A 27,643-nucleotide genomic window follows, 5' to 3' on the forward strand; every position below is an offset into this window, starting at 1 on the left:
GCCTATCTACCCGAATTGACTTCCCCTGCCAGGGTGGAAAAAGTTGTGGATTCTCAGATGTCCCTATGTAGACCAAAGTTAAGACATGACACGGCCTGCGCTCGCTCCTCCTCAACGAGCCAAACACAGCCCCGCGACTCGACTGGCGTAGCGTTAGAAATGCTAAGGGCAGAGAGAGGCCTAGAGGAGAGTTGCTCGCGCATTCAACGCCGTCTCAATATGGAGAGGAGAGGGTCAACGTACCTGGTAGAATTCCCGCAGCCACGTCTTCTGTAGGTTATCGAGCTGAAAAGACAAGACACACTGTCAGTCAGGTCATTTGACAACATATATTTTCGGACTCTTAAATGACACGCTGTTGAGCAACTTTCTATTCTCCTCCCCTTTTCTCATTGTTGCAAATACATTATCATGCAAGTCACACACACACACACACACACACACACACACACACACACACACACACGGCTAACAAATTAGGGGACGTTAGCCAACAGTCAAATCATGGTTATAACACTGAGGAAAATGGCCTCGTGGCATACAGGCAATTCTGTGGAAAAGTCAACCTGAGCATGCCTAAATAAAGATAGTAATTTACAAATTAAACCATGTTCAAAATTATCCTAAAAGGCCTAGGTGTTAGAGTTAGGAAATGGCATGAATGTCAACCATTAAAGAGTAAGATGCTATGTCTCAAAAAATGTTGTGTGTCCATCATACTTCGTGGCTTTCAGAAAGGGCTCACAGAGCTTGTATTCCCACTCACAGAGCTTGTATTCCCGCTCACAGAGCTTGTATTCCCGCTCACAGAGCTTATATTGGGGCGGCAGGGTAGCCTAGTGGTTAGAGCGTTGGACTAGTAACCGGAAGGTTGCAAGTTCAAATCCCCGAGCTGACAAGGTACAAATCTGTTGTTCTGCCCCTGAACAGGCAGTTAACCCACTGTTCCTAGGCCGTCATTGAAAATAAGAATTTGTTCTTAACGGACTTGCCTGGTAAAATAAAAAAATAAAATTCCCACTCACAGAGCTTGTATTCCCACTCACAGAGCTTGTATTCCCACTCACAGCTGTCCCCTCATGTTAGTTATGAAGTTGAGATTTGAATGAAGCAATACCGACTACATTAAAGTGTCGAGTTTTGTTTGCAAGTTCTACAGGCTTGTAATTGCTTTCCGTCTAATACCCGTGGTACACTAGTGTATACAACCTTACGACATAGAGAAATTGTGTTTCCAAAGCTGGGGCTGACATTGAGGACTTGTGAAGAGCGGAATCAACAAACTCTGCGTATTCAAAACAGTTGTTTTTTCGAGAAGGTGCTAAAGTTCACAGTTCGACATCGTTATGTAAATGCAGGCTGAAAAGTACCAGGGGCCTGTCTTTGGCCCCAAGTGAGAGCAGGTCCGCCGGAACCATGGCCCAGTGAGACACAGATCCTGGCCCACGTAGATGGAAACAGAAAAGTCTGAGCCTTCTGGGTAAATCGCTGAGGTAAATCCTGTATGGAAATGTGGCATATGTCCACAAAACGCCAGTGGTGGGTTTGACGTCAAAATGGAAAATCTTTGATGTTATGGGGCTATTTTGCTTCCACTGGGCCTAGTCCTGGGGACTTGGTTAAGATCAACAGCACCATGAACTTTACCGCAGTACCAGGCCATTTTAGCCCAAAACCTGGTTCCCTCACTGGGAGATATAAAGGTCAATATTATTGGAAATCTTTATCTATATATTTCCGGATAAATGACATTTGATTAGATAGACAGTGTAGACATGCCCATATATGGAGCGAGGACATTCTCCGTAATGGGACAGTGTCTACATGGATCCAATCCGGGCCCTGCGAAATATCCCTGCTACCGTATGAATCCAGGGAGATATCTGGGGTGAGATACGTTCAAGGTACCTGATGCGCTTACAATTCTACAGAATACTTTAACTCCGGAAAGGGTGTGTCAACATGCTGACATAACTAATCCTTTATACTCAGGCAGAAACAAATCCACATATTTTCCGACGCGTATCATATCTACTGTAGTCATTACCTGATCGTTTGTATGTATCCGTATTTTAAAACAATGAATCATTTGAATAGATATCCTTACACAAAATGTGAATCATAGATATAGCATTTTTATGTTTCATCCTCGTATGTCTGATTGAAAATGGGCTAAATCAGACTCATGAAATGTCCAGCATTTAAATGATTTGACATGTTCAGGGGCAGAAAATCATTGTGCTTAATTCACATGAAGGTGACACATCTGAGTATACATTTTACACGCTCATATTCCCCGATTTACACCCTTTTCACCCAGTGTCTGTCTGGAGGCTGAAAATTGGGTCTTCCAGCAAGACAATAACGCCAAGCACACATCAAAATCCACGAGTAAATTGTCAACGGATCACAAAAAAATGTATCTGCTTTTTATAAATGGCCATCTCAGTCTCCGATTCTGTACGGAGGACTGGTCTAAGATGTTCAACAATCTCCTAAAATATTTCTGAAAAGGCTCAGTGCCGTTATCCTCGCAAGTTAAGGTATTGAAAGGAATTGAAAATAACTACCATTGAGATTTTTTTGTATTACTTGTTCAACAAAATAATAATCTAATTTTAATTTTTATTTTGCATACAATATAGCTCAGTAGTTGTATTTATTTTATAGAGTATTTTTTGCTCATCTTTATCAAGGGTGCCAATAATTCTGGACCCGACTGTATAGTCTCAGTTACATATATACAGTGGGGCAAAAAAGTATTTAGTCAGCCACCAATTGTGCAAGTTCTCCCACTTAAAAAGATGAGAGAGGCCTGTAATTTTCATCATAGGTACACTTCAACTATGACAGATAAAATGAGAAAAAAAAAAATCCAGAAAATCACATTGTAGGATTTTTAATGAATTTATTTCCACTGTATATATATATATATATATATATGCCTACATTTAACATGTAACTGTTCATTTTAATATGAAGAAAAATGAATACCCTATAAGGGTGTGATGCCTAACCTTGTATACTATTCCAGCCACATGTCATTATGAAATCCTAAGGTACTAAACTCAGCAAAAAAAAAGAAACGTCACTATTTCAGGACCCTGTCTTTCAAAGAGAATTCGTAAAAATCCAAATAACTTCACAGATCTTCATTGTAAATGGTTTAAACATTTTCCCTTGCTTTTTCAATGAAAACAATTCATGAACATGCACCTGTGGAACGGTCGTTAAGACACTAACAGCTTACAGGCGGTAGGCAATTAAGGTCACAGTTTTGAAAACTTAGCACACTAAAGAAGCCTTTCTATTGACTCTGAAAAACACCAAAAGGAAGATGCCCAGGGCCCCTGCTCATCTGCGTGAACGTGCCTTAGGTATGCTGCAAGGAGATGAGGATGTGGCCAGGCTAATAAATTGCAATGTCCGTACTGTGAGACGCCTAAGACAGCTCTACAGGGAGACAGGACAGACAGCTGATCGTCCTCGCAGTGGTAGACCACGTGTAATGACACCTGCACAGGATTGGTACATCCGAATATCACACCTGTGGGACAGGTACAGGATGTCAACAACAACTGCCCGAGTTTCACCAGGAACGCACAATCCCTCCATCAGTGCTCAGGCTGTCCGCAATAGGCTGAGAGAGACTGGACTGAGGGCTTGTAGGCCTGTTGTAAGGCAGGTCCTCACCAAACATCACCGGTAACAACGTCGCCTATGGGCACAAACCCACCGTCGCTGGACCAAACAGGACTGGCAAAAAGTGCTCTTCACTGACGAGTCGCGGTTTTGTCTCACCAGGGGTGATGGTCGGATTTGCATTTATCGTCGAAGGAATGAGCGTTACACAGAGGCCTGTACTCTGGAGCGGGATCGATTTGGAGGTAGATGGTCAGTCATGGTCTGGGGCGGTGTGTCACAGCATCATTGGACTGAGCTTGTTGTCATTGCAGGCAATCTCAACGCTGTGCGTTACAGGGAAGACATCCTCCTCCCTCATGTGGTACCCTTCCTGCAGGCCCATCCTGACATGACAATACCACCAGCCATACTGCTCGTTCTGTGAGTGTTGTCCTGCAAGACAGAAATGTCAGGGTTCTGCAATGGCCAGCAAAGAACCCGGATCTCAATCCCATTGAGCACGTCTGGGACCCGTTGGATCGGAGGGTGAGGGCTCGGGCCATTCCCATCAGAAATGTCCAGGAACTTGCAGGTGCCTTGGTGAAAGAGTGGGGTAACACCTCACAGCAAGAACTGGCAAATCTGGTGTAGTCCATGAGGAGGAGATGCACTGCAGTACTTAATGCAACAAATGTGTTATGATAGATTTTGATCAAGAAATCTTTAAGATTTGAATGTCTATTTCAGAGGGCGTAACATCCAAAACAGACGTTTTTTTCCCTTCTATCTAAACTAATCATGGAAATTACCATCTTTTCTAAATGATTGTTTTTGTGGTCGGGGTCAATCGAGAAGTCCGCTCTTTTGGGTATGTGCTCCCACCAATAAAGGTACTATAGAAACATCAAAAGTGTCATTCAGATTTTGTTCATCCATTCTGTGAGACATTAAAAGGTATGATTTTGCGTGCATATGTAATGTCCATAACGCTGAAATATACAGTATAAATATATTAGACCAATGTGTTTTAACAGAGCCGCCCCCATCCAGCCCATAGGAAGGTCATATCCATGCAGTCTGGCTCTACTGGCTCTACTGTCACTCTTTCAACAACAAAAATACCATTCTCTCTGCCTCTCCACTCTAAAATGCCATTCCCAGGAACCTGGACATTTCATTTACGCTCTGGTGGAAATAGAGACAGAGGCCGGGGTAGTCTACCATTTAAGGAAAGATCTCCCCATGTCGATAACTGGGCTCTGATGATCTGGTGTGTTGTGAGTTCATTCTGCAGCAGAGAGGCTATATTAAGAATGCTGGAGAGAAGTCAAGTCCGGTGACTTCAGTGTACTGTACAGTAGTAGGCTGAGGTGCAGTATCCCTGGATAGCATCAACATGGGAGAAAGCATAAGTTTACACTCAATCTTAAACACTCTAAAAATACGCTGTCACCATGGCAACCATATATATATTTTTTTACATCTACTTTCACTGATGCAACATCCGCACTCACTGTAACAGTCCGCAAGGCCTTTGTTTTGCCATTAAAAACATACCGTCGATCCTTGAACCGGCTGTCATGTCTGATCTGAGGCCAGTGTTTCCCACACGTGCTCTAGTGAACCGTCATTAGGAGCTCCGTCAGTCTGTTGATATTTCAGGGAGCACCCGAGTCTCTCCAGAGCCAGACAGAGTAAACTGGCCACTGAGGGAGTGCCAGGGGCCTGGCAGGCTAGCGTCAGAATCAGGTTCACTCGTGGTGAGGGTGTGTGTGTCACGTGTGCTCGTGTGTGTGCATGTGAAGAGAGCCGGAGCTCCATCTGTGTCCCACGGGTGCCAGTGTAAGAGCCGTGGCCCCGGAGAAAGCCAGACCACAGCATAGGGCTATATAAGGACATGAGCACTGGACCCTGTCATTAGTCACACAGGGAGAGAATGAGAGAAAGAAGGAGAGAGAAAGAGAGAGACAGAAATGGAGAGAGAGAGAAACAGAAAAGACAAGAGTGAAGGTCTCACCGTGAACAAAATGTCTAAAGCCACCTGACAGTCTGTTTATGGGATTATACACAGTGACCCGTGTGTGTGGTAGTGCTGACCCCATTTAGTCAACTGGTTGATTGTTTGGTCGATAGGCTGTTGGTCGACTAGGATTTCTTTAGTCGAGCAGTAGCAAAAAAAAATTTAAAATAATAATAATATTTATCATGTGTACAAGACACCTGTCTGATTCGCGACTGAGTGGACTGGTCCATTACGGAGGACGTGGGGATGGCACAGTCCATCAGTCCAAGACGTGCTACTGAAATTGTATGTGGTTATATTACATGAGAACAATGGTGCAAAACCAATAAAAGTATGATTTTATAACAAAAGCACTTTCTCCAGCGCTAGTGGTCGCTGTCCGAGGTTCAGCAACACATCAGTGCGCCTTTTCCTAGACCATGTTGCTATGTGCATTGAGAACAAAACACCAGAGGCAGCAGCAGAATGAGGAGATGAGAAAACTTGCCTATGAAAAGTGATGAGGAAACCAACTTAATTAGGTCTATAATCAACAGCCTAACTGTTAAAGGTGCCTGGCTTTATGAATCATCAATAGATCTACAGGAATAAGACAGATCCCGCGTCCGTTGCCTGTTTGTTTTGTCTGTTTAATAGCCTACTGGCTCACGCAACGACATCACAAATTCAGCTGTTTTTAATGTTTGCTTTGCTGAAATAAAGGCTTTACAATTTGTTTTCCGTTAGAACAGCCTCTCGGGTATTTTTTGTTGTTGATTTAGTGTTGTTTACACGGTTTCAAATTGTCTGAAAAATAATATTTATAATAACGCTCCTTTTGCTTGATCTCATTATTGTTATTATTACTACTATGATCATAAGTAATGTCATTATCATTAGCAGGCTTAGTATAGCAGCCTTGTGTAACCACCATTGGAGCTGTAGGCCTAAGAGCGCATCCTGTTTAGTCTTAATACCGTAACTTACTTAGGCCTATATTTCAATATTTTACTGTATATACAGTAGGCTATATACAGTAGTATATCAATCATTCATTCATTTGTTCATGTCATCACTCCGCATACAAGTCATTCATGATTCGAAATGCAATCAAGCATTTTAGTTTTAAAATAAAAAAGCAAGACTTGAATGATTAGCTTAAACAACAAATTAAACCGTTCCATTTCGGAAATTGGATTCACGAATGAATGCAACTGTTTTTAGTCTTTGCTGTAATAAAGGCATAACAAAACGGACTCTCTGGTAAGCTTATCATTTATTTAGTGTGTTTACATTGTTCCGAACGATCAGAATGTTTTTATTTTAATCTATACAGCACGTGTTTGGTACACATAATATGCACGCAGTTCTTGCTCATTACCTTCTTTTTCTTAAAATTGCCAATATTTTCCACCTCCTGAGCAACCAGTAAACATTCCCCCATTTCAAATTTATTTGTCAGGCCCTCTGCATTCATTTTGCTGTTACATGTGTTACGGTGTTCTGAGTTTGTTATAACCAATTTATTGACGTGATTATGATATGCTATAGGTCAGGCCCTATTGCGCCATATTTGGACAGGATTCATTTTTCTGGGGAGGTCGGTGAATGTACCACAGCTGTCATTTTTGTCCTGTCCGAATCGGCCATGTCAGCCATTTTTACATGGCAACAGAGTAACGATTCCAGCCAGAATAACCTACTGTTTTTTGGCGAAGTCCAACTCCTCTGATAATACTAGTCCCGTAGGAGTCGACACCCCTGTGATTTGAGAGAAATTACTGAGTTTGACAGTTGTTGCTCACGGTTTACGCAAGAAAACAATAACTGATTTGATTAATTGAACTAAGTGCTGCATTTAAGCTATATATTAATGTTAAAATACTGTATCTTCACGCATAGAATAAAAAGCTCCTGGCTTCCATCTTAACTGTCAATTTATTGAACAAAAATAAGAATTACAGGTGGCATTTTGGAAAAAACAAACCCCTTCCGAATCAGCCTCTGGAATGAGACATTTTGGGGTAATAATTACATAACCAACGTTCTCTAGTAATACTAGTCCCGTGCTAATAGGTCTTTGGTCACGGGCATGCAATGTTCACGTGTGTCACGTAAAGAGAGCAGGGGTTGAGGGAATTGGGAATATTTTTCCTAAACAAATGAGCGATTTCAGTAACAGAACTTTTGAGTCAGAAATGGCCGTTTTACATTGCAGCTTCAGCAACACGGACAGCGCAGTAAACACTGATGTTCTGTGGTGGTCGCTGCAGAAGGTCACCCCTCTCTTCAATACATGTCCGCTAATCCCATTATGAAGGGACCCCACCATCCATTGTGTACACCATGGCCATCCAGCCTATTACTAACCAGGGATCTCTCTATTTAAAGGTCTTTTGATTGTTTAGTTCCCGCTAGGATCTGTGTTTGTAGATCACTGCCATTTCAAAAAGGGTTCTGTCTGCGTATAACAACCATGTGCACACACATAGTCAACTGTATGCAGTTACACTGGGCTAATGAATGGGAGTCTGTCTATTAAAACTCAACAGGCCATAAACTTCGAGCCGTCCCGGTACATCTGCAGTGTGTTCACAATGAGCCAGCTCTGGCTTAATGCACTAATGAGACAATAAAACCTCAACTGTTAACAGTTCTCCAAACAAATCCTAGCGTAATCATGTAGAGTAGCCGTCCTAAAGATTTGGAAAGGTGGGATAAAACAAAGCCAAACTTGTCACTTAGTATTCCAACTCATTTTTGAGGCCAACAGAGATTGTTATCCAACTTGAGCTAATTAGAATGATGACCCATATCTGAAGGCAGCGATGGTCGTGAGGAACAGACAATGACCTTGGCTTGTTTGCCCTAAGGAGAACCAGGGCCCCCCCCCAGGCCCCCTGACGTGTGGGGCTCCAGAGACCCCCAGAGAGAGAGAGAACAGGGTTAAAGTAGGAAAGTTTTGGACTTCTCCTCAATGAGATAAACGTGAGCCCTGAACCTCAGTTCCATCCTACAGCTTATCAAACGTTATTTGGCAGTTAGAGACGGGGCTACACTGGCAGCCGGATAAAAATAGATCTTCCATTCCCTTCTTTTTTACACCCTCTCTACCTACTCCCCCTCTTTCTTTCTTTCTTTCTTTGCCCATCCCTTACGTTTTCTCGGTTGATGGCCTACTTTCCAGAGAGCACGGGGAATTAAAGATTCTACTTTTGCTGTCGTCAGAGTGGTAAATTCTTAAAGCAACCATGAACGTTCTGGATTCTCACAGTGTTGTCAAGCATGAAAGTATCCTCAGAGAGAGAGAGACGGAGGGAGGGAGGGAGGGAGGGAGGGAGGGAGGGAGGGAGGGAGGGAGGGAGGGAGGGAGGGAGGGAGGGAGGGAGGGAGGGAGGGAGGGAGGGAGGGAGGGAGGGGTTCAAGAGCACTTGACAGGCAACCTTGAACTGAGCACACTGATGATGCAAAAGACGATTACATAATTCAGCAGAATATAAGTAAACACAAATGCACTAAAGTAAGTCACTCTGGATAAGGGCGTCTGCTAAATGACTCAAATGTAAAAATCACAGAGAATACATTAAGCTAACATTTAACTTTTTCCTTTGATCTTTTCCACATAGAGTAGCTATCTAAAGCTTCATGACACAACCCGTCACAGAGGTCATCTATAAAAGTCTACTGTACCATGACCTCTCACAGTGTCAACCCTTGTAACTTGACCAAGACATTTTGAGCGCCAAAGGGTAAGCCAAAAGTCATCATGAGCGCCAAAGGGTAAGCCAGAGGTCATCATGACCGCCAGTCCAGGTGTAACAGAGCCCCCTATGCTGCTCCCCACCGAGGCCCTTTGCTCTGTTTCCATGGCGTGGCGTGCCTTGGCGCGGACGTAGAGCGTGTAAACAGATTTGTGTGGATGGGAATTGGCGGCATGGTTCTGCTCGTCAAAGACCGACCCGCATATCAGCTGGGAACACACGGTCACCATATGAGCCTCCCTCCTCCTGCCTCATAGGTCACTCAGACTGTTCTTCCTGCTTTCTTTTCCTCTCCTCATTGCATTTCTCTTCTCTGTGTTTGTTTCTGTCAAATCTGTTGCCGATCCCTCAAAGTTGCCAATCGCTCCATTTCGGCCCCCTTGTTTTGCTCCATCTGTCTTGAGAATCGTATTTTCCCCCTCCATCACTCAGAGTTCTTTCCTCTCTTCTTCTCTAAAGCTCTTTTGAAATTGACGAGAGTTAAGGAGATTCTCGTTCGATTCTTGAGAGACATTACTGGTAAGGTCAAGTTGCGAATTTCCCACGTCTCGAATGCTACCTCCGGAGGTCGCAAGTGACACTCGCTCGACAGTTTCCCCACTCCAAGTAGGGCAGTGTAAACAGAATGGTCACTTTCAGCTCAACACTCCTCCAGTATGAATTGTAATGGCAGAGCAATGTTTTTCATATAGCTTAAATTTATAGGCCTTTTCATTATATTAGAGACTTATTTAATTGAGTGTTTTTTTTTTTTATCGGAAATTGCAGTAAAAGCCTCTCCTGAAATTGACGCTGTAGCTTTAAGGGAATTTCAGAGAACCATCATTTATTTCAATGCAATAGCGAACTTAGCTTGTAAATTAGAATGTGAGGAGGATGCAGACATTTTCGTTTAGCTTGCTACCTAGCTCTGTAAATATAATATGAATGATACTGTATGATACAGTTACCGGACTTTATATTTGTATGAGAGGGGTAAGCGTTCGTTATGCTTAAGTTACGTGATGTTATTAGCGAACGTTAGCGATTCAAGCGCGTAATATGGTTTTGTTGCATTAATCAAGAGTGTAATATGGTAGATACATGTAAAGTTGCTTGCATAACGTAGCTAGTTGAATAGTTTGCATGCTTAGCCTAGTGGCTACTGTAACATTTGCAGAGCAAGAACGTCACACGAACCCTCATGTCTTGTGACATTCCTGTTGCTAATGAACATTTGTAAGTTTATGCACATCTACATTTCGTCGCAATAAAACTCTTCAAATGGGAATAAGCTCTTAAAGTCACCGGGTGAGAACGTGAAGATCGGAGGAGTTATTTACATCCATGGGTCAGGGAGAGGTGAGATAAACGCAATAAAACCATGAGTGAAGTTATTTATTTTTGATTTTGATTTTTTTTGCACTTTCCGCTATAAAAGAGCACAGGCTTGACGAGGCCATAATCTGAGTCTCAAATCCCAGCACGACCACCGCCCACTCCTCGGCCCCCATACTTCTAGGCCTCCAAAATTGTTGTCCCCCATTTATATTTTTCAATAAATGTTCAAGCAAACACTGTACAGTTCAGACAAGGTCACCTGATCCCAATAGAAAATGGAGAGAGCACGCAATGTAATATCCACTTCCTCTCTTCTCTTTAGTGGCTGTCTGTCACCTCCCCTCCTTTCACTTCACACTGGCTCGATAATCTAACGTCTGAAGAGCGTCTCGAAACCAGCTCTACTGGTGGGAGGTTTGAGACGTAAACAAATCGGGTCAAGTTTATTCTCTCCACAAGAAAATTCTGCCTCAGAAACTAGTCAGACACCGTTTAAACCAATCGTGTTGTAAAAGCAATGGATCCTCTTTTCAAATCAACGCACTTCATTTTCCATTCATGGTGGCGAGCAGATGAGCAATAGATTCCACTTCCAACTACAAAGGATTGGAATGCTTCTCCAAACAACCATGGCCTCCAAACATTACAGTTCTTCACAGGGATTCTTTGAACCACTGTGATATTGCTCCAACACCAATATGGCTGAATTTACAGAAAGATCAAAGGCTGGTTTTACACAGACAGACCAATTCTGATCATTTCTTTCACTAATTCGTATTTTGACCAATCAGATCAGCTCTGAAGATCTGATGTGATTGGTCAAAAGACCAATTCGTGGAAAAAGATCATAATTGGGTTGCCTGTGTATGAGCAGCCAAAGAGCTTCAAATCATGATAATCCTAGGTGCCTCACACCGCATTGATTATAGGCAACGCAGGACAAACTAGTTAACCTAGTAATATCATCAACCATGTGTAGTTAACTAGTGATTATGTGAAGATTGATAGTTTTTCATAAGATACATTTAATGCTAGCTAGCACCTTACCGTGGCTCCTTGCTGCACTCGCATATCAGGTGGTCAGCCTGCCACGCAGTTTCCTCGTGGAATGCATTGTAACCGGCCATAATCGGCGTCCAGAAATGCCGATAACTGATTGTTATGAAAACTTGAAATCGGCCCTATTTAAAATCGGCCATGCCGATTAAATCGGTCGACCTCTAGAGTATACTGTTGGCAGATTATGCAAGTGTCATGTTGAAAGATCAAAATTGAAGTCAGTATAAGCCGATGAAAACACCTGGTTTTCTGATCAATGTTTTGAATTATTAGGACATGTGAGCACCTTCAATCGGCATACCAACGGTGCATTGGATATGCGCATGTGCTCGCACCAGCTGGGCAAGCTTCCTTCTTTAGCACGAGTGGAGTGCAACTGAATGTACGCATCATAGAAGTAGTTTTCACATACAAACTATGTCCAAACTCGAAATAAAACACGCTTCCCAAAAATAACAACATGCTCGCTGTTGTAGAATGTTTATTTTTATTGATGATCTTCTGCATTTATCAGACAGCCTGATTTCAGATGTGTCTATGTAAAACAGGATTATTAGGGAAATCATTCTTCTTGCAAAGCATGTTAACGTTCTAATCCAACTATTATATTATGCCTATCCACAATAATCACATTATTGTTTTCATATAACCGGACTCAGTTGCTTGATGATAAGTTGAATCAGGTGTGCCAGTTTGTATCATGTACGGTTCATGGATTATAAAATGGAAGGGCCTAAAATGGCCACTTTGGTCATGATTTTCTAAAAAATGTTTTGTGATGCAAATGTAAAAAGCATGCCCTTCCTCTCAATTACTTGTTTGAAAATTACAAGAACAAACGGAGATGCCAAAAATATTTTCTTTCTCCCTATGGTGTGGAATCGCCCTATATAGTGATTATGGCTGGGATGTGCTATCTTTAACACATTAGCTAGATTTCCATCCAATCGGCGACAGATTTTCATGCAAATAGTCAAATATTTCCATGAAGAATATTTTCCCACCAGTGGTACATTTACAAACACCTGACTTGTTGCAGACAAAGATCACTGCGCGATGACAGTGCACACAAAATGTACTTTTTTGATATACCAAATAAAAATCTAATGGTCAATGTGTTTCCATCTCATTCTCAACTATATCTTTCGTTTTTTCTTAAAAACTGTTACGTTGAATAGCAAATTGGCACGTATCCTCTAGCCAACAGCTTGCGGGAACAGTGTGGGAAGTCTCTGCAGGTAGGCTAGTCTACATGATGAGATTATGGATAAGAGCAGAAATGTTTTGGGTTTTGTCGTCAAAACAGCAGTCAAGCGTCATCACCCCAGAATAAGACCCTCGAACATATATTGGAAAGCTCATACCATGCACATTAACCACCCTCTGAAGTTCATAACTTTCTTATTTTATCTGTAGCCCAATTTAAACTGCATGGTTTCCCGAGTCGCAGTGGGAGGACCACACAACATGTCCTTGCGTGAGTTTACTTCAATATGATAGTTATATCATTATTTGCGCATAAAGGCGTTTCCACCGCCATTTCTAGCATATTTCATTTTATTGACACAAAATGATCCCGACATGTTGAACGAACAAATGACCTGTTGGTATTTATAACATTTCATCAAAACTTCTAACAGCTGTTGTGATAAAGAAAAAATATACGGGATGACTTTACTCCCAAAAACTGTGGATGGAAACGTGGTTAGACAGCATTGAATTGTGAATATCAACACCATTAAAAATGTGGTTCTTTTCTTTCAGGGGAACACACCCATGCCTAAAAAAATAGCACAGTGACAGAGGACTTTGAAAAAGTTGCTGAGGGGGGATAGTAGGGAGAGATGAAAGGAGGTAGGGCCGGTACGATGCCAGTATTGCGATACTTGTTAGTATCGTGGCAAGGAAACAAAACACGAAGAAGATTATTTAGGAAAACAGTCGTAATGTTGGAAACAAACATTATGTTGTCATCCAGAGTCACATTTACTTATTTTCCAAGCTACAACACACAATATTTTATATACAGCAGGTTTTTAAAGGACCAGAGAGTTAGGTCTGCTTCATGATTCAATTTTGGTCAGAGAAAGAATATGCAGACCTAGGAGGAGGTCATAACGTTGAATAGCCTCTGATACCCCTCAACAGGTTCCCATGCACATCTTGTCCTTAACAGTTGAGGCCGAGTGACTAGGGCTGTCCTTCATAGTGTTGCATAATCATCTGCCATCTTTATAGAGTGGCTCGTTATAGAATTAATTAGATCAAAGCCACTCAGGAAGCGCTCAGAATTAACCTCTGAATGAGCCCGCCTCCTCTGGGGTCTCCCCACCACAATGACAGGGAGGGGACTAGGTTCTGGAGATAGAGAGAATGAAACAGGGTAGAGCGTGCTCTAGCACAAATGCTTGGGGATGCTTTGCTGGGGACACTGTCTGCGATTTACTTAGAATTCAAGGCACACTTAACCAGCAAGGCTACCACAGCATCCCGCAGCGATACGCCATACAATCTGGTTTGCGCTTAGTGGGACTATCATTTGTTTTTTAACAGGACAATGACCCAACACACCTCCAGGCTGTGTAAGGGCTATTTGAAGAAGGAGAGTTTTGGAGTGCTACATCAGATGAACTGGCCTCCACAATCCCCAGACCTCAACCCAATTGAGATGGCTTGGGATGAGTGAAGGAAAAGCAGTCAACAAGTGCACAGCATGTGAGAACTCCTTCAAGACTGTTGGAACAAGCATTCCAGGTGAAGCTGGTTGAGAGAATGCCAAGAGTGTGCAAAGCTGTCATCAAGGCAAAGTGTGGCTACTTTGAAGAATCGCAAATATAAAATATATTTTAATTTGTTGAACACTTTTTTGGTTACTACTTGATGCCATGTGTTTTATTTCATAGGTTTGATGTCTTCACTATTATTATACAATGTAGAAAATAGTAAAAATAAAGAAAGACCCTTGAATGAGTAGGTGTATCCAAACTTTTGACTGGTACTGTACATAAATATAAAAACATATAAACATGGATATTGAAAATAAAAGTTTTGATTTGGCAAATGTTTTCAATATATTGTTGAATATAGTGTACTCTACTGGCATATCAAAGTCCCAGAGTGGGATCTCTGTTACTTTTAGAGGTATGGGCCGGTCATGCCAAATGGTGTCCCCCTGCCAAAAAGTGAAAGACAGAGATAAAGGGAGAGAGAGAGTAAGACAGCAGTACAAATTCACAAAGACGTAAGTATTTCAACAACTTTTCTCTTCCAACTTGTTGGGCAATCACATGTACCTACGGGGGAATGAGGGCCAGCGACACAGGAGGGTGATTTTTTACTGAGGAGGAGAAGAAGGCCATGCTGACAGAGATGCATGCTGGCCATTTCGAAGTAAAGCGCATGATTGCCAAAATCAACCTACGCCTCTTCTGACGGTGAAGAAGTTAAATAAACTTTTTGTTTATCAATCACATTCTATTATATCTGAAAGTATTATGATTTCAATGAATGTCATATCAGAGAGCACACAATGTTTCAATTTGTAACTGTGTGCTTAAAGGTCAGTACCCTGTCTAGCCTGCCAGAAGTTTGAGGGGGTAAAGACTGTGGCGCCGGAGCTGAAACCCATCAAAGTTCTTTCATGATGGCACATGATGGATAAGTGTCACAATTCTAAATTCCCTTCGGTAACCCGTTAAAAAAGGGTGCTTGGAACCCCCTCCAGTTGGAATAGTTGGAAGGTCGACCACTGAAATCCCCAACATCCTACACGTCAGTGAAGCCCAATAAACAAAGTATGTGATGAACTAAAACAAAACACTAGTACTGCAAACACTCAGAACAAAGAGAGCAGCAGTGCCTGGACTTCGCAGTCTCCCTATTCAAGTCCCCCTTCTGAGACGTGCGGTCTGTTGAGAACAAATGACAGGCAGAACCTCCCACCCACACAGCGCCCACCTCCACTATATTCCACATACCAAAAGTCAGTATTTTAGTCTGATTGCCATGTGAGTGTTAAAAAAAAAACAAAGAACAGAAAATAAATGAATGCCAACTATACAAAAAATATATACACATTTACATATTCAAAAAAATTGCCAGGTCAGTTTCAGCTGTTACACAAGGTGTTCATTATTTTCAAGGTATCCCTTGATAGTATTTGTTAGTTCAACATTATTCGTCGTTGTATCCTAGGACCTACAATATATATATACACAGTGGGGAGAACAAGTATTTGATACACTGCCGATTTTGCAGGTTTTCCAACTTACAAAGCATGTAGAGGTCTGTAATGTTAATCATAGGTACACTTCAACTGTGAGAGACGGAATCTAAAACAAAAATCCTGAAAATCACATTGTATGATTTTTAAGTAATTAATTTGCATTTTATTGCATGACATAAGTATTTGATCACCTACCAACCAGTAAGAATCCTGGCTCTCACAGACCTGTTAGTTTTTCTTTAAGAAGCCCTCCTGTTCTCCACTCATTACCTGTATTAACTGCACCCGTTTGTACTCGTTACCTGTATAAAAGACACCTGTCCACATACTCAATCAAACAGACTCCAACCTCTCCACAATGGCCAAGACCAGAGAGGGTGTAAGGACATCAGGCATAAAATTGTAGACCTGCACAAGACTGGGATGGGCTACAGGACAATAGGCAAGCAGCTTGGTGAGAAGGCAACAACTGTTGGCGCAATTATTAGAAAATGGAAGAAGTTCAAGATGACAGTCAATCACCCTTGGTCATGCACAAACCTTTTTCCCCCTGGCTCATTTTCTGGCTGGCGCCAGCATTGCCTTTGGTGTTGTTCTCCAAATAATAATTTTGAACATGTGTGTGTTCCTATCAAATTAAGTTCCATATTTTCTGTATATCAGGTTGGGGTTTCGACTGTAGCATACCGTATGTATGGAGCATTATGAATTTACTGTTTTATTCATGTTTTCAAGTACTGGTGACAAATCATGCATTCCTTCTTGCATAGATTTTAATGGACATGTGTGTGTGTGTAAAATATGTTTTTGAAGATTGTACTGATAATGATGAGCTAAAGTGAAGCTATTTGCCAGCTATGTGTGTTTGTTGACATCATACAATACATTCAGACCAAAGATATAACAAAACGAGGTGAAGGGATAGTTCACTCGACTGATTTATGGTGCTTTCGAGACAACTGGGAACTCGGAAAAAATACAAATACGATAGTCATGACGTCAGTGATCTTCAGGTCGGAAAGTCCGCACTCTGGAAAGAGGCCTGAGTTGCAGAGTTTTTTCAGGCAATGGGCGAAGCCATCTTTGACATTGTTTATCTGCGTCTCATAGTGATTGGCATTCTGGGATTAGGGAGTTATTTTCTTGCCAAACAGAAACAAACATGGCTGCCATCAAATAATTTAGCTGCTGTTAACTTAGCTGACCCGCATCTCTTTTCTAAACAATACTACATTTCTTTCCTGTGCTCACCAAAGATGTGGTACATTGCAAACAAGTCTAGCTATTAGGTTCGCTGACTTTCATTTGTTTTTTTTTGTCAGAGCAACCTGTTATTTAGACTGGTTTAATGAATGACTTTGGCTGTGGATGTGTTCCGTGTGATGTTTGGATGATGAATTTTGCATTTATGTTTTACAATAAAAATATGAATTTGAGGAATAAAGTTGTGAAGACCTTTATCTGCCATCAGAACAAAACTTTGTTTCGATGATTGTCAGACAACAATGCTGTTTAGACACGTTTGCGGCATCATATGTTCTGTTGGTACTGTTCCAATCACATATCTGCAATGGTACGCTGCAGCAACCACTCAACAATGACCACAAATATTTGATTGTACGAGTCAAAGGGTTAAAGGAGGCCTGGGTACGGCCAAAATGTCATAAATAAGCCAACTTTGATGAATTGTGTGTCAATTATGCCTTAACATACAAATATCAAATAGCCTATATGTCAACAATACTTCCTCCAAAGGACCATTATATGGATTACACTGCGAAAATCCAGGTAATTTCTTTTGTTCTTTTTTTGTGAGGAATCACTATTACAGTCACACTCATTCCCACTTGTGATTCAACACAGATGCTAGGCACTCCCGCAATCAATATTCTGCAGCTACTGTATCTAGGCAATAACCTTTGCCTACCACAGAAAGGTGGGAACAAAGACTAAAACAAGTTGTAAGATATGCATGGCATGAATATAGATTCTTCACCTGTTCTCCCACACAGCAAGTTTCACCGTTTATGCACATGGCCATGTTAAAGTAACAGGAAAACTTGTTCTACTGCATCTAAAATCAGGTATGCGGACTTACTACAGTAAACAAAGGTTTCAGTCAGAAGCCTTACACATGGGTTTGAACATATGACAGATGGCACTGAAAGTCTGACTGAATGGGGTGTGTGATTTTGCTTATGAGTGCTCGAGGGGCAGGCAGTTATACCACTCCACTCGGGGCGCGTCTGGACAAGACAGAAACATCATAAGAATAACAACTACACTCCCAGCAGACCTGGGTTCAAACACAATTTGAAATATTTCAGATACTATTGAGTGTTTGCATTAACCTGCCTGGAGTGCCCGGTGGATGGGGTATGCACTTTTGGAACATTTCTATTGGTCCCATCGCAACAGGCAAGCTCAAACGAGCACAGATTAAATATTTGAAATGACTGAAGAGTATTTGAACCCAGGTCTGTCTCCCAGGAGGGTCAAACCCTCAGGGTCTCTGAAGACGGACATAGATAGCACATAAGACGAGAGTAACGGGGATATAAGCGCAATGGGGAGCTCTGCAGTGTCTGGAGGCTCACGCGCCCATTCACTAGCCTATACACACACACAATGTATGGGAGGCTTGTGTGAAATTAAAGGGAGGCACACTGACGCACTGTATAGCCGACAGAAAAGCTGCTTAGGTTTTAGTTCTGTTCTTAACAAGCCTCACTCATTTCTAGTCTAACCCAGAGCACTGTAAGTATAGATCATTGGGACATTAGGGAGAGAGAAAAGGGAAAGATACCACAAAGATATAGTCCCTTCTACTTTTTATACCAGCTTACTCACTCTCCCTTATGCAATCAGAAGGCTGTATGCTTAGGTTACTTAGAGCATCTGTTGAATAGGCGACATGAATCTTCATTCTTTAGCAGGCCGTGTCTAATGTAACACAATTGGATTACACTCGTCTTTAGTAAATTGCCACATTACTCTCAAGTCTTCCTGGCCCATTTCATTTTAGAATCTCCTCTGTCTTTTTCTATTGACAGCAAGTGAAAAGGCCTACAGATATGGTTCAGGACCAATAGGCCAGAGTTAACATCGTCAACAAAACTATGAGGAAACATATTCATCAACTACTTATTTTTCATGACTAAAACTATGATAACAAGACACCCTGGGGGAAAAAGTATAACTACTTTTCATGTTAGTCTACGAAAATGTGACGAGACATTAATTCCATGTAAAACGGACGGACATTTAATTTGTGATTGGACAAAACAGATGAAAAGCCGCATAATCTCAAGTATGCATGCATGCAGAATATTTCATGCAATCCTCTCGTTGGCAGAATTTACATCTTTCAGTTGCTTGATCTGACTGATCGTGTAGGCTATTTTTATCTCATCAGAAGATCAATTTTCCCACGTGCGCTGTCATTCATTCATCTGTGTTGTGGTCCACAACAAAGATGCCGTCAATCGCGGTCCGCAAATGCGAGTTGTTGTTGCTTTCTCCGATGGAAAAAACTAATGCTGTGTGTTTCTCAATTCAGCTATATAGCCTCTACATTTTTTAAATAACAAATTAGCATATTAAAGCTCAATATGCTTGGTTTCTGGCTCTAACTTGTTTTGGGCTTAAATTTTGTGTTTTTTAAATAAAATGTTTACTCAATGTCATTACCGTAATCATCTGGGTCAATTTTGTAGGACTTCACCGTAACATTTCTTCAAGTTCCTGTACAAAGTAGTGTTTTGTTTTATATATATATATATATAACGTTTTCTTGAGCCATAATGCATCACTAATAGGAGAAGATCAAAGATGGCTAAAAGGTAACCTAGTCTTTTCTCTTTTATTATGTTTACATTTTATAATTGTCCCCGTACACCCCATGTACCCATTGTAAATTATCATTACCGTAACTGTGTAATACTAGATGTTTGAGCAAAGTTGTTGACTAAACGATTTACGATATAATAGATTAGAAAGAGCATGAATTTATGATGTCCATTATTTTTGCTGAGTCATAATGGCTTCTGCCATTGTTAGCGAAATTTGATAAGGGCTTCTCATTACCATGTCATGTTGTTGTCTTATGGTAATTAGAAGTTAAGTTACGGTAATGATAAACAGTTTCTGATGCATGTAGAATGTAACAAGGTCAATACAGAAGACACCAGACTGATACTGTAAGTAAAGTCATACTTTCCAGGTCCATACCCAAACAGTTCGAACTACTAATTTTGAAAATTACTCTGTCCAGAAATAAGTCTCTCACTGTTGCCGCCTGCTACCGACCCCCCTCAGCTCCCAGCTGTGCCCTGGACACCATTTGTGAATTGATCGCCCCCCATCTAGCTTCAGAGTTTGTTCTGTTTGGTGACCTAAACTGGGATATGCTTAACACCCCGGCAGTCCTACAATCTAAGCGAGATGCCCTCAATCTCACACAAATCATCAAGGAACCCACCAGGTAAAACCCTAAATCTGTAAACAAGGGCACCCTCATAGACGTCATCCTGACCAACTGTCCCTCCAAATACACATCCGCTGTCTTCAACCAGGATGTCAGCGATCACTGCCTCATTGCCTGTATCCGCAGTCAAACGACCACCCCTCATCACTGTAAAAAAAAACACTTCTGTGAGCAGGCCTTTCTAATCGACCTGGCCCGGGTATCCTGGAAGGACATTGACCTCATCCCGTCAGTTGAGGATGCCTGGTCATTCTTTAAAAATAACTTCCTCAGCATTTTAGATAAGTATGCTCCGTTCAAAAAAATGCAGAACTAAGAACAGATATAGCCCTTGGTTCACTCCAGACCTGACTGCCCTCGACCAGCACAGAAACATCCCGTGGCGGACTGCAATAGCATCGAATAGTCCCCGCGATATGCAACTGTTCAGGGAAGTCAGGAACCAATACATGCAGTCAGTCAGGAAAGCTAAGGCCAGCTTCTTCAGGCATAAGTTTGCATCCTGTAGCTCCAACTCCAAAAAGTTCTGGGACACTGAAGTCCATGGAGAACAAGAGCACCTCCTCCCAGCTGCCCACTGCACTGAGGCGAGGTAACACGGTCACCACTGATAAATCCATGATTATCGAAAACTTCAACAAGCATTTCTCAACGGCTGGCCATGCCTTCCACCTGGCTACTCCAACCTCAGCCAACAGCTCCGCCCCCCCCCCAGCTACTCGCCCAAGCCTCTCCAGGTTCTCCTTTACCCAAATCCAGATAGCAGATGTTCTGAAAGAGCTGCAAAATCTGGACCCGTACAAATCAGCTGGGCTTGACAATCTGGACCCTCTATTTCTGAAACTATCCGCCGCCATTGTCGCAACCCCTATTACCAGCCTGTTCAACCTCTCTTTCATATCGTCTGAGATCCCCAAGGATTGGAAAGCTGCCGCAGTCATCCCCCTCTTCAAAGGGGGAGACACCCTGGACCCAAACTGTTACAGACCTATATCCATCCTGCCTTGCCTATCTAAGGTCTTCGAAAGCCAAGTCAACAAACAGGTCACTGACCATCTCGAATCCCACCGTACCTTCTCCGCTGTGCAATCTGGTTTCCGAGCCGGTCACGGGTGCACCTCAGCCACGCTCAAGGTACTAAACGTTATCATAACCGCCATCGATAAAAAACAGTACTGTGCAGCAGTCTTCATCGACCTTGCCAAGGCTTTCGACTCTGTCAATCACCATATTCTTATCGGCCGACTCAGTAGCCTCGGTTTTTCGGATGACTGCCTTGCCTGGTTCACCAATTACTTTGCAGACAGAGTTCAGTGTGTCAAATCGGAGGGCATGCTGTCCGGTCCTCTGGCAGTCTCTATGGGGGTGCCACAGGGTTCAATCCTCTGGCCGACTCTTTTCTCTGTATATATCAATGATGTTGCTCTTGCTGCGGGCGATTCCCTGATCCACCTCTACGCAGACGACACCATTCCATATACTTCCGGCCCGGCCTTGGACACTGTGCTATCTAACCTCCAAACGAGCTTCAATGCCATACAACACTCCTTCCGTGGCCTCAAACTGCTCTTAAACGCTAGTAAAACCAAATGCATGCTTTTCAACCGTTCGCTGCCTGCACCCGCACGCCTGACCAGCATCACCACCCTGGATGGTTCCGACCTTGAATATGTGGACATCTATAAGTACCCAGGTGTCTGGCTGGACTGTAAACTCTCCTTCCAGACTCATATCAAACATCTCGAATCGAAAATCAAATCAAGAGTCGGCTTTCTATTCCGCAACAAAGCCTCCTTCACTCACGCCGCCAAACTTACCCTAGTAAAACTGACTATCCTACCGATCCTCGACTTTGGCGATGTCATCTACAAAATTGCTTCCAACACTCTACTCAGCAAACTGGATGCAGTTTATCACAGTGCCATCCGCTTTGTTACTAAAGCAACTTATACCACCCACCATTGCGACTTGTATGCTCTAGTCGGCTGGCCCTCGCTACATATTCGTCGCCAGACCCACTGGCTCCAGGTCATCTACAAGTCCATGCTAGGTAAAGCTCCGCCTTATCTCAGCTCACTGGTCACGATGGCAACACCCATCCGTAGCACGCGCTCCAGCAGGTGTATCTCACTGATCATCCCTAAAGCCAACATCTCATTTGGCTGCCTTTCGTTCCAGTTCTCTGCTGCCTGTGACTGGAACGAATTGCAAAAATCGCTGAAGTTGGAGACTTTTATCTCCCTCACCAACTTCAAACATCTGCTATCTGAGCAGCTAACCGATCGCTGCAGCTGTACATAGTCTATCGGTAAATAGCCCACCCATTTTTACCTACCTCATCCCCATACTGTTTTTATTCATTTACTTTTCTGCTCTTTTGCACACCAATATCTCTACCTGTACATGACCATCTGATCATTTATCACTCCAGTGTTAATCTGCAAAATTGTAATTATTCGCCTAACTCCTCAGGCCTTTTGCACACAATGTATATAGACTCCCCTTTTTTTCTACTGTGTTATTGACTTGTTAATTGTTTACTCCATGTGTAACTCTGTGTTGTCTGTTCACACGGCTATGCTTTATCTTGGCCAGGTCCTTCTGTAGCACAGTTGGTAGAGCATGGCGCTTGTAACGCCAGGGTAGTGGGTTCGATTCCCGGGACCACCCATACGTAGAATGTATGCTCACATGACTGTAAGTCGCTTTGGATAAAAGCGTCTGCTAAATGGCATATATTATATTATAGGTCGCAGTTGCAAATGAGAACTTGTTCTCAACTAGCCTACCTGGTTAAATAAAGGTGAAATAAACATTTTTTTTTTTTTTTAAAGAATGTCTAAGATAAATACAGAGCGCAGAGACAGAGTATGAGAGGTCAAGAGGACTAGAACAAACAATAAATGGAAATACATTTTTTTTCCAGTTTACTGACTCCAGATTAGAAGCTCCTTTTGAGGCAGAGACAGTCTACGGACATAATAAACACAGGGATTAAACGGCAGCCCTTGATCTGACACTGCTTGTATTAGAAGTCGACTGATTAATCGGAATGGCCGATTTCATAAGAATCGGAAATCTGTATTTTTGGGCGCCGATTTATTATTATTTTTTACACCTTTTTTAACTAGGCAAGTCAGTTAAGAACACATTCTTATTTTCAAAGACTGTCTAGGAACGGTGGGTTAACTGCCTCGTTCAGGGGCAGAACGACAGAATTTCACCTTGTCAGCTCGGGGGATCCAATCTTGCAACCTTACAGTTAACTAGTCCAACGCTATAACCATCTGCCTCTCTCTCGTTTCCTTCTACAAGGAGACTGCCTGTTACGCGAATGCAGTAAGCCAAGGTAAGTTACTAGCTAGCAATAAACTTATCTTATAAAAAACAATCATAATCACTAGTTAATTACACATGGTTGATGATATTAGCGTGTCTTGTGTTGCATATAATCTGACTGAGCATACAAGTATCTAGTGTCATACAAGTGTCTCCTGACCCCTCCTGTCTCAGCCTCCAGTATTTATGCTGCAGTAGTTTGTGTCGGGGGGCTAGGGTCAGTTTGTTATATCTGGAGTACTTCTCCTGTCCTATTCGGTGTCCTGTGTGAATCTAAGTGTGCGTTCTCTAATTCTCTCCTTCTCTCTTTCTTTCTCTCTCTCGGAGGACCTGAGCCCTAGGACCATGTCCCAGGACTACCTGACATGAGGACTCCTTGCTGTCCCCAGTCCACCTGGCCATGCTCCTGCTCCAGTTTCAACTGACCTGAGCCCTAGGACCGTGCCCCAGGACTACCTGACATGAAGGCTCCTTGCTGTCCCCAGTCCACCTGACTGTGCTGCTGCTCCAGTTTCAACTGTTCTGCCTTATTATTATTCGACCATGCTGGTCATTTATGAACATTTGAACATCTTGGTCATGTTCTGTTATAATCTCTACCCGGCACAGCCAGAAGAGGACTGGCCACCCCACATAGCCCGGTTCCTCTCTAGGTTTCTTCCTAGGTTTTGGCCTTTCTAGGGAGTTTTTCCTAGCCACCGTGCTTTTACACCTGCATTGTTTGCTGTTTGGGGTTTTAGGCTGGGTTTCTGTACAGCACTTTGAGATATCAGCTGATGTACGAAGGGCTATATAAATAAATTTGATTTGATTTGATATCTAAGTATCTGACTGAGCAGTGGTAGGCAGAAGCAAGCGCGTAAACATTCATTCAAACAGCACTTTCGTGCGTTTTGCCAGAAGCTCTTCGTTGTGAGTCAAGCATTGCGCCGTTTATGACTTAAGCCTATCAACTCCCGAGATGAGGCTGGTGTAACCGGAGTGAAATGGTTAGCTTGTTAGCGCGCGCTGATAGCGTTTCAAACATCACTCGCTCTGAGCCTTCTAATAGTTGTTCCCCTTAGACAGCATGGGTAACGCGGCTTCGATGGTGGCTGTTGTCGTTGTGTTGCTGGTTCGAGCCCAGGGAGGAGCGAGGAGAGGGACGGAAGCTATACTGTTACACTGGCAATACTAAAGTGCCTATAAGAACATCCAATAGGCAAAGGTTGATGAAATACAAATGGTATAGAGAGAAATAGTCCTATAATTCCTATAATAACTACCACCTAAAACTTCTTACCTTGGAATATTGAAGACTCATGTTAAAAGGAACCACCAGCTTTCATATGTTCTCATGTTCTGAGCAAGGAACTGAAACATTAGCTTTCTTACATAGCACATATTGCGCTTTTACTTTCTTCTCCAAAACTTAGTTTTTGCATTATTGAAACCAAATTGAACATGTTTCATTATTTACTTGAGGCTAAATTGATTTTGATATATTATATTAAGTTAAAATAAGTGTTCATTAAGTATTGTTGTAATTGTCATTATTACAAATAAACGTTTTTAAAAAATTGCCCGATTAATCGGTATCGGCTTTTTTGGTCCTCCAATAATAACTTTTACCAGAAAAACTATTTTAAAAATACATAACACAATTATGTTGAAGTAAAGACCCATGCCAAGTTGCCAACACCTATTTAGATTGAGAAATCATTTTCCTTGTGCCTTGTAATTCCATTACCAAAAACCAACATATCTTTAAAATATTTTCACATTTATCTCTCTCATGAGTGAGGAAATCGAAAGTGCACAGAATAAATTTGTTTTGGAAAACTTGGCCACATTAACAGAAAGATTTCCCAGATATTCTCCTACCAAACTTCTAGTGAATGTGTTTTTGTGTAATGTTCAGTGGAAATGTATAAAATGAGTCCTTGTGCAAAGGTAACATTGTGAAGTGAAAAATCTGAGTCTCAGCGGAATTGCCATACCATCACCTAGGCTGTTCCCATTGTTTGCCTGCAGCCCTGAATGTTGCTTCGACAACCTTGGCACCCTGCCATGAAAATAATATCTCGGGGAAATACTGACACAAGCTCACGTCTCCAAATTGAACAACAAACACGTCAAACACAAACAGCAGTATTTTTAGCAGATGTTAGTGATTGGAGGAAGATCATTTTTAGGCAAGGAAGATATCTGCACAGGGAGCAGGAAGCCGAAGACAAAGAGCCGATCCTACTGAGCACAGGAGACATCCTTTGATACAGAGGCTACATCCTAGAGGAGAAACACAGATGACACTGGAACATTAAAAAAAAATATTTTAAAAATGATGTGTGACCTTGTCCCAATATAGTAGGCTATGCAATGAATGACAGTCCCGAATCATACACTGCAGAACATAGAGAACTACAAGAGTAGTTTCAACCACCAAATCAACCATTAGACATTACTTTAGTGACTACCACTGCTATTGCCTTTGTCACAACCCTGCCATTGTATTTTTAGAACACATCATCATTTAAACTCCTGTCACCCCAGGTCAGGGATGAGAGGCAGCTGACCTTGGACCTCCAATGTTCTAAAAACACTAAACCCGTGACCAAACCTCTCAAAAGGGGACTTCCCAGTCCAAGAATACACGAGGTGCACTCAGATTCTACGAAAAGCATTTCTGTGCACATTTTCAAAAAAGGAAATTGTTTCAACCCGTGCCATATTTAGCAGTCATGCATAATTCATGTGAGGAGATAGAACCAGGCTGCCACAGATCCACATCAAAAGGCTGCCCCACTTTCACTGGCTTTGAAAAGTCGCCTGCCTGCCTTGCATTGCCTGCCTTGCCTGCCCTGCCTGCCTGCAATGATCCCAAACACACCGCCCGGGCAACGAAGGAGTGTCTTCGTAAGAAGCATTTCAAGGTCCTGGAGTGGCCTAGCCAGTCTCAACCCCCATAGAAAATCTTTGGAGGGAGTTGAAAGTCTGTGTTGCCCAGCAACAGCCCCAAAACATCACTGCTCTAGAGGAGATCTGCATGGAGGAATGGGCCAAAATACCAGCAACAGTGTGTGAAAACCTTGTGAAGACTTACAGAAAACATTTGACCTCTGTCATTGCCAACAAAGGGTATATAACAAAGTATTGAGAAGCTTTTGTTATTGACCAAATACTTATTGTCCACCATATTTTGCAAATAAAGTCATTAAAAATCCTACAATGTGATTTTCTGGATTTTTTTTCTCATTTTGTCTGTCATAGTTGAAGTTTCACCACTGTAATTTCCATAATGCCATGTGGGGCTGCCCGATATTTCTAGGCCTTATTTTTAACCAAATGTTGCAATTTTTTTATTTGCGATTTAGAGGAAAACACTTGGGTGAACGTTCGGAATCATGGAAATTGAATAACTATTCTAATTATACTTTGAATACAGTGTTGTTTGACATGAAAATAAATGAAAGGAAAGATTTATTGTCATGGTTAGGAACAAAGTGTTGATAAGTGTTTCCTCGGGGACCACATAATCTTTGGCTCCATCGAATGTTTTCTCTTAGCCACTTCATGTAGCTAAAATGTTCATGCTTGCGTATTCCTCGTTGATTTAGAAGATACTGTTGCGCAAACAAACACAGGCCTACACCATCACTGGTATTATCAAGCTGTATAGATGGTTACGTTTGCGCTGACTCAGTACATTTATTAGCTAGTCAGAAACAGTAGTGATTAGCTAAGAAAGAAAGAAAGAAAGAAAAAAAGAGAGAGAGAGAGAGAGAGATATGACTCAAGTAGTGGAGTAAACTATAAAAAAAATGGACATTACACATGCAGTACCACAA

At 42.1% G+C, this 27,643-nt stretch overlaps 1 protein-coding gene across 3 annotated transcripts in view; it reads right to left on the bottom strand.

Moving 5' to 3' along the window:
• LOC118369550 (inositol polyphosphate-5-phosphatase A-like) overlaps positions 1–27,643 on the bottom strand; it is a 300,208-nt gene that overhangs the window by 213,641 nt on the left and 58,924 nt on the right. For all 3 annotated transcript variants that reach the window (XM_035754029.2, XM_035754028.2, XM_052498410.1), the window contains exon 2: positions 244–285. In XM_035754029.2, the coding sequence (XP_035609922.2) occupies positions 244–285 (42 nt within the window). The remainder of the gene's footprint in view (positions 1–243; positions 286–27,643) is intronic.

The sequence above is a fragment of the Oncorhynchus keta genome, chromosome 36 (genome assembly GCF_023373465.1).
Source record: "Oncorhynchus keta strain PuntledgeMale-10-30-2019 chromosome 36, Oket_V2, whole genome shotgun sequence".
Classification (NCBI taxonomy): domain Eukaryota; kingdom Metazoa; phylum Chordata; class Actinopteri; order Salmoniformes; family Salmonidae; genus Oncorhynchus; species Oncorhynchus keta.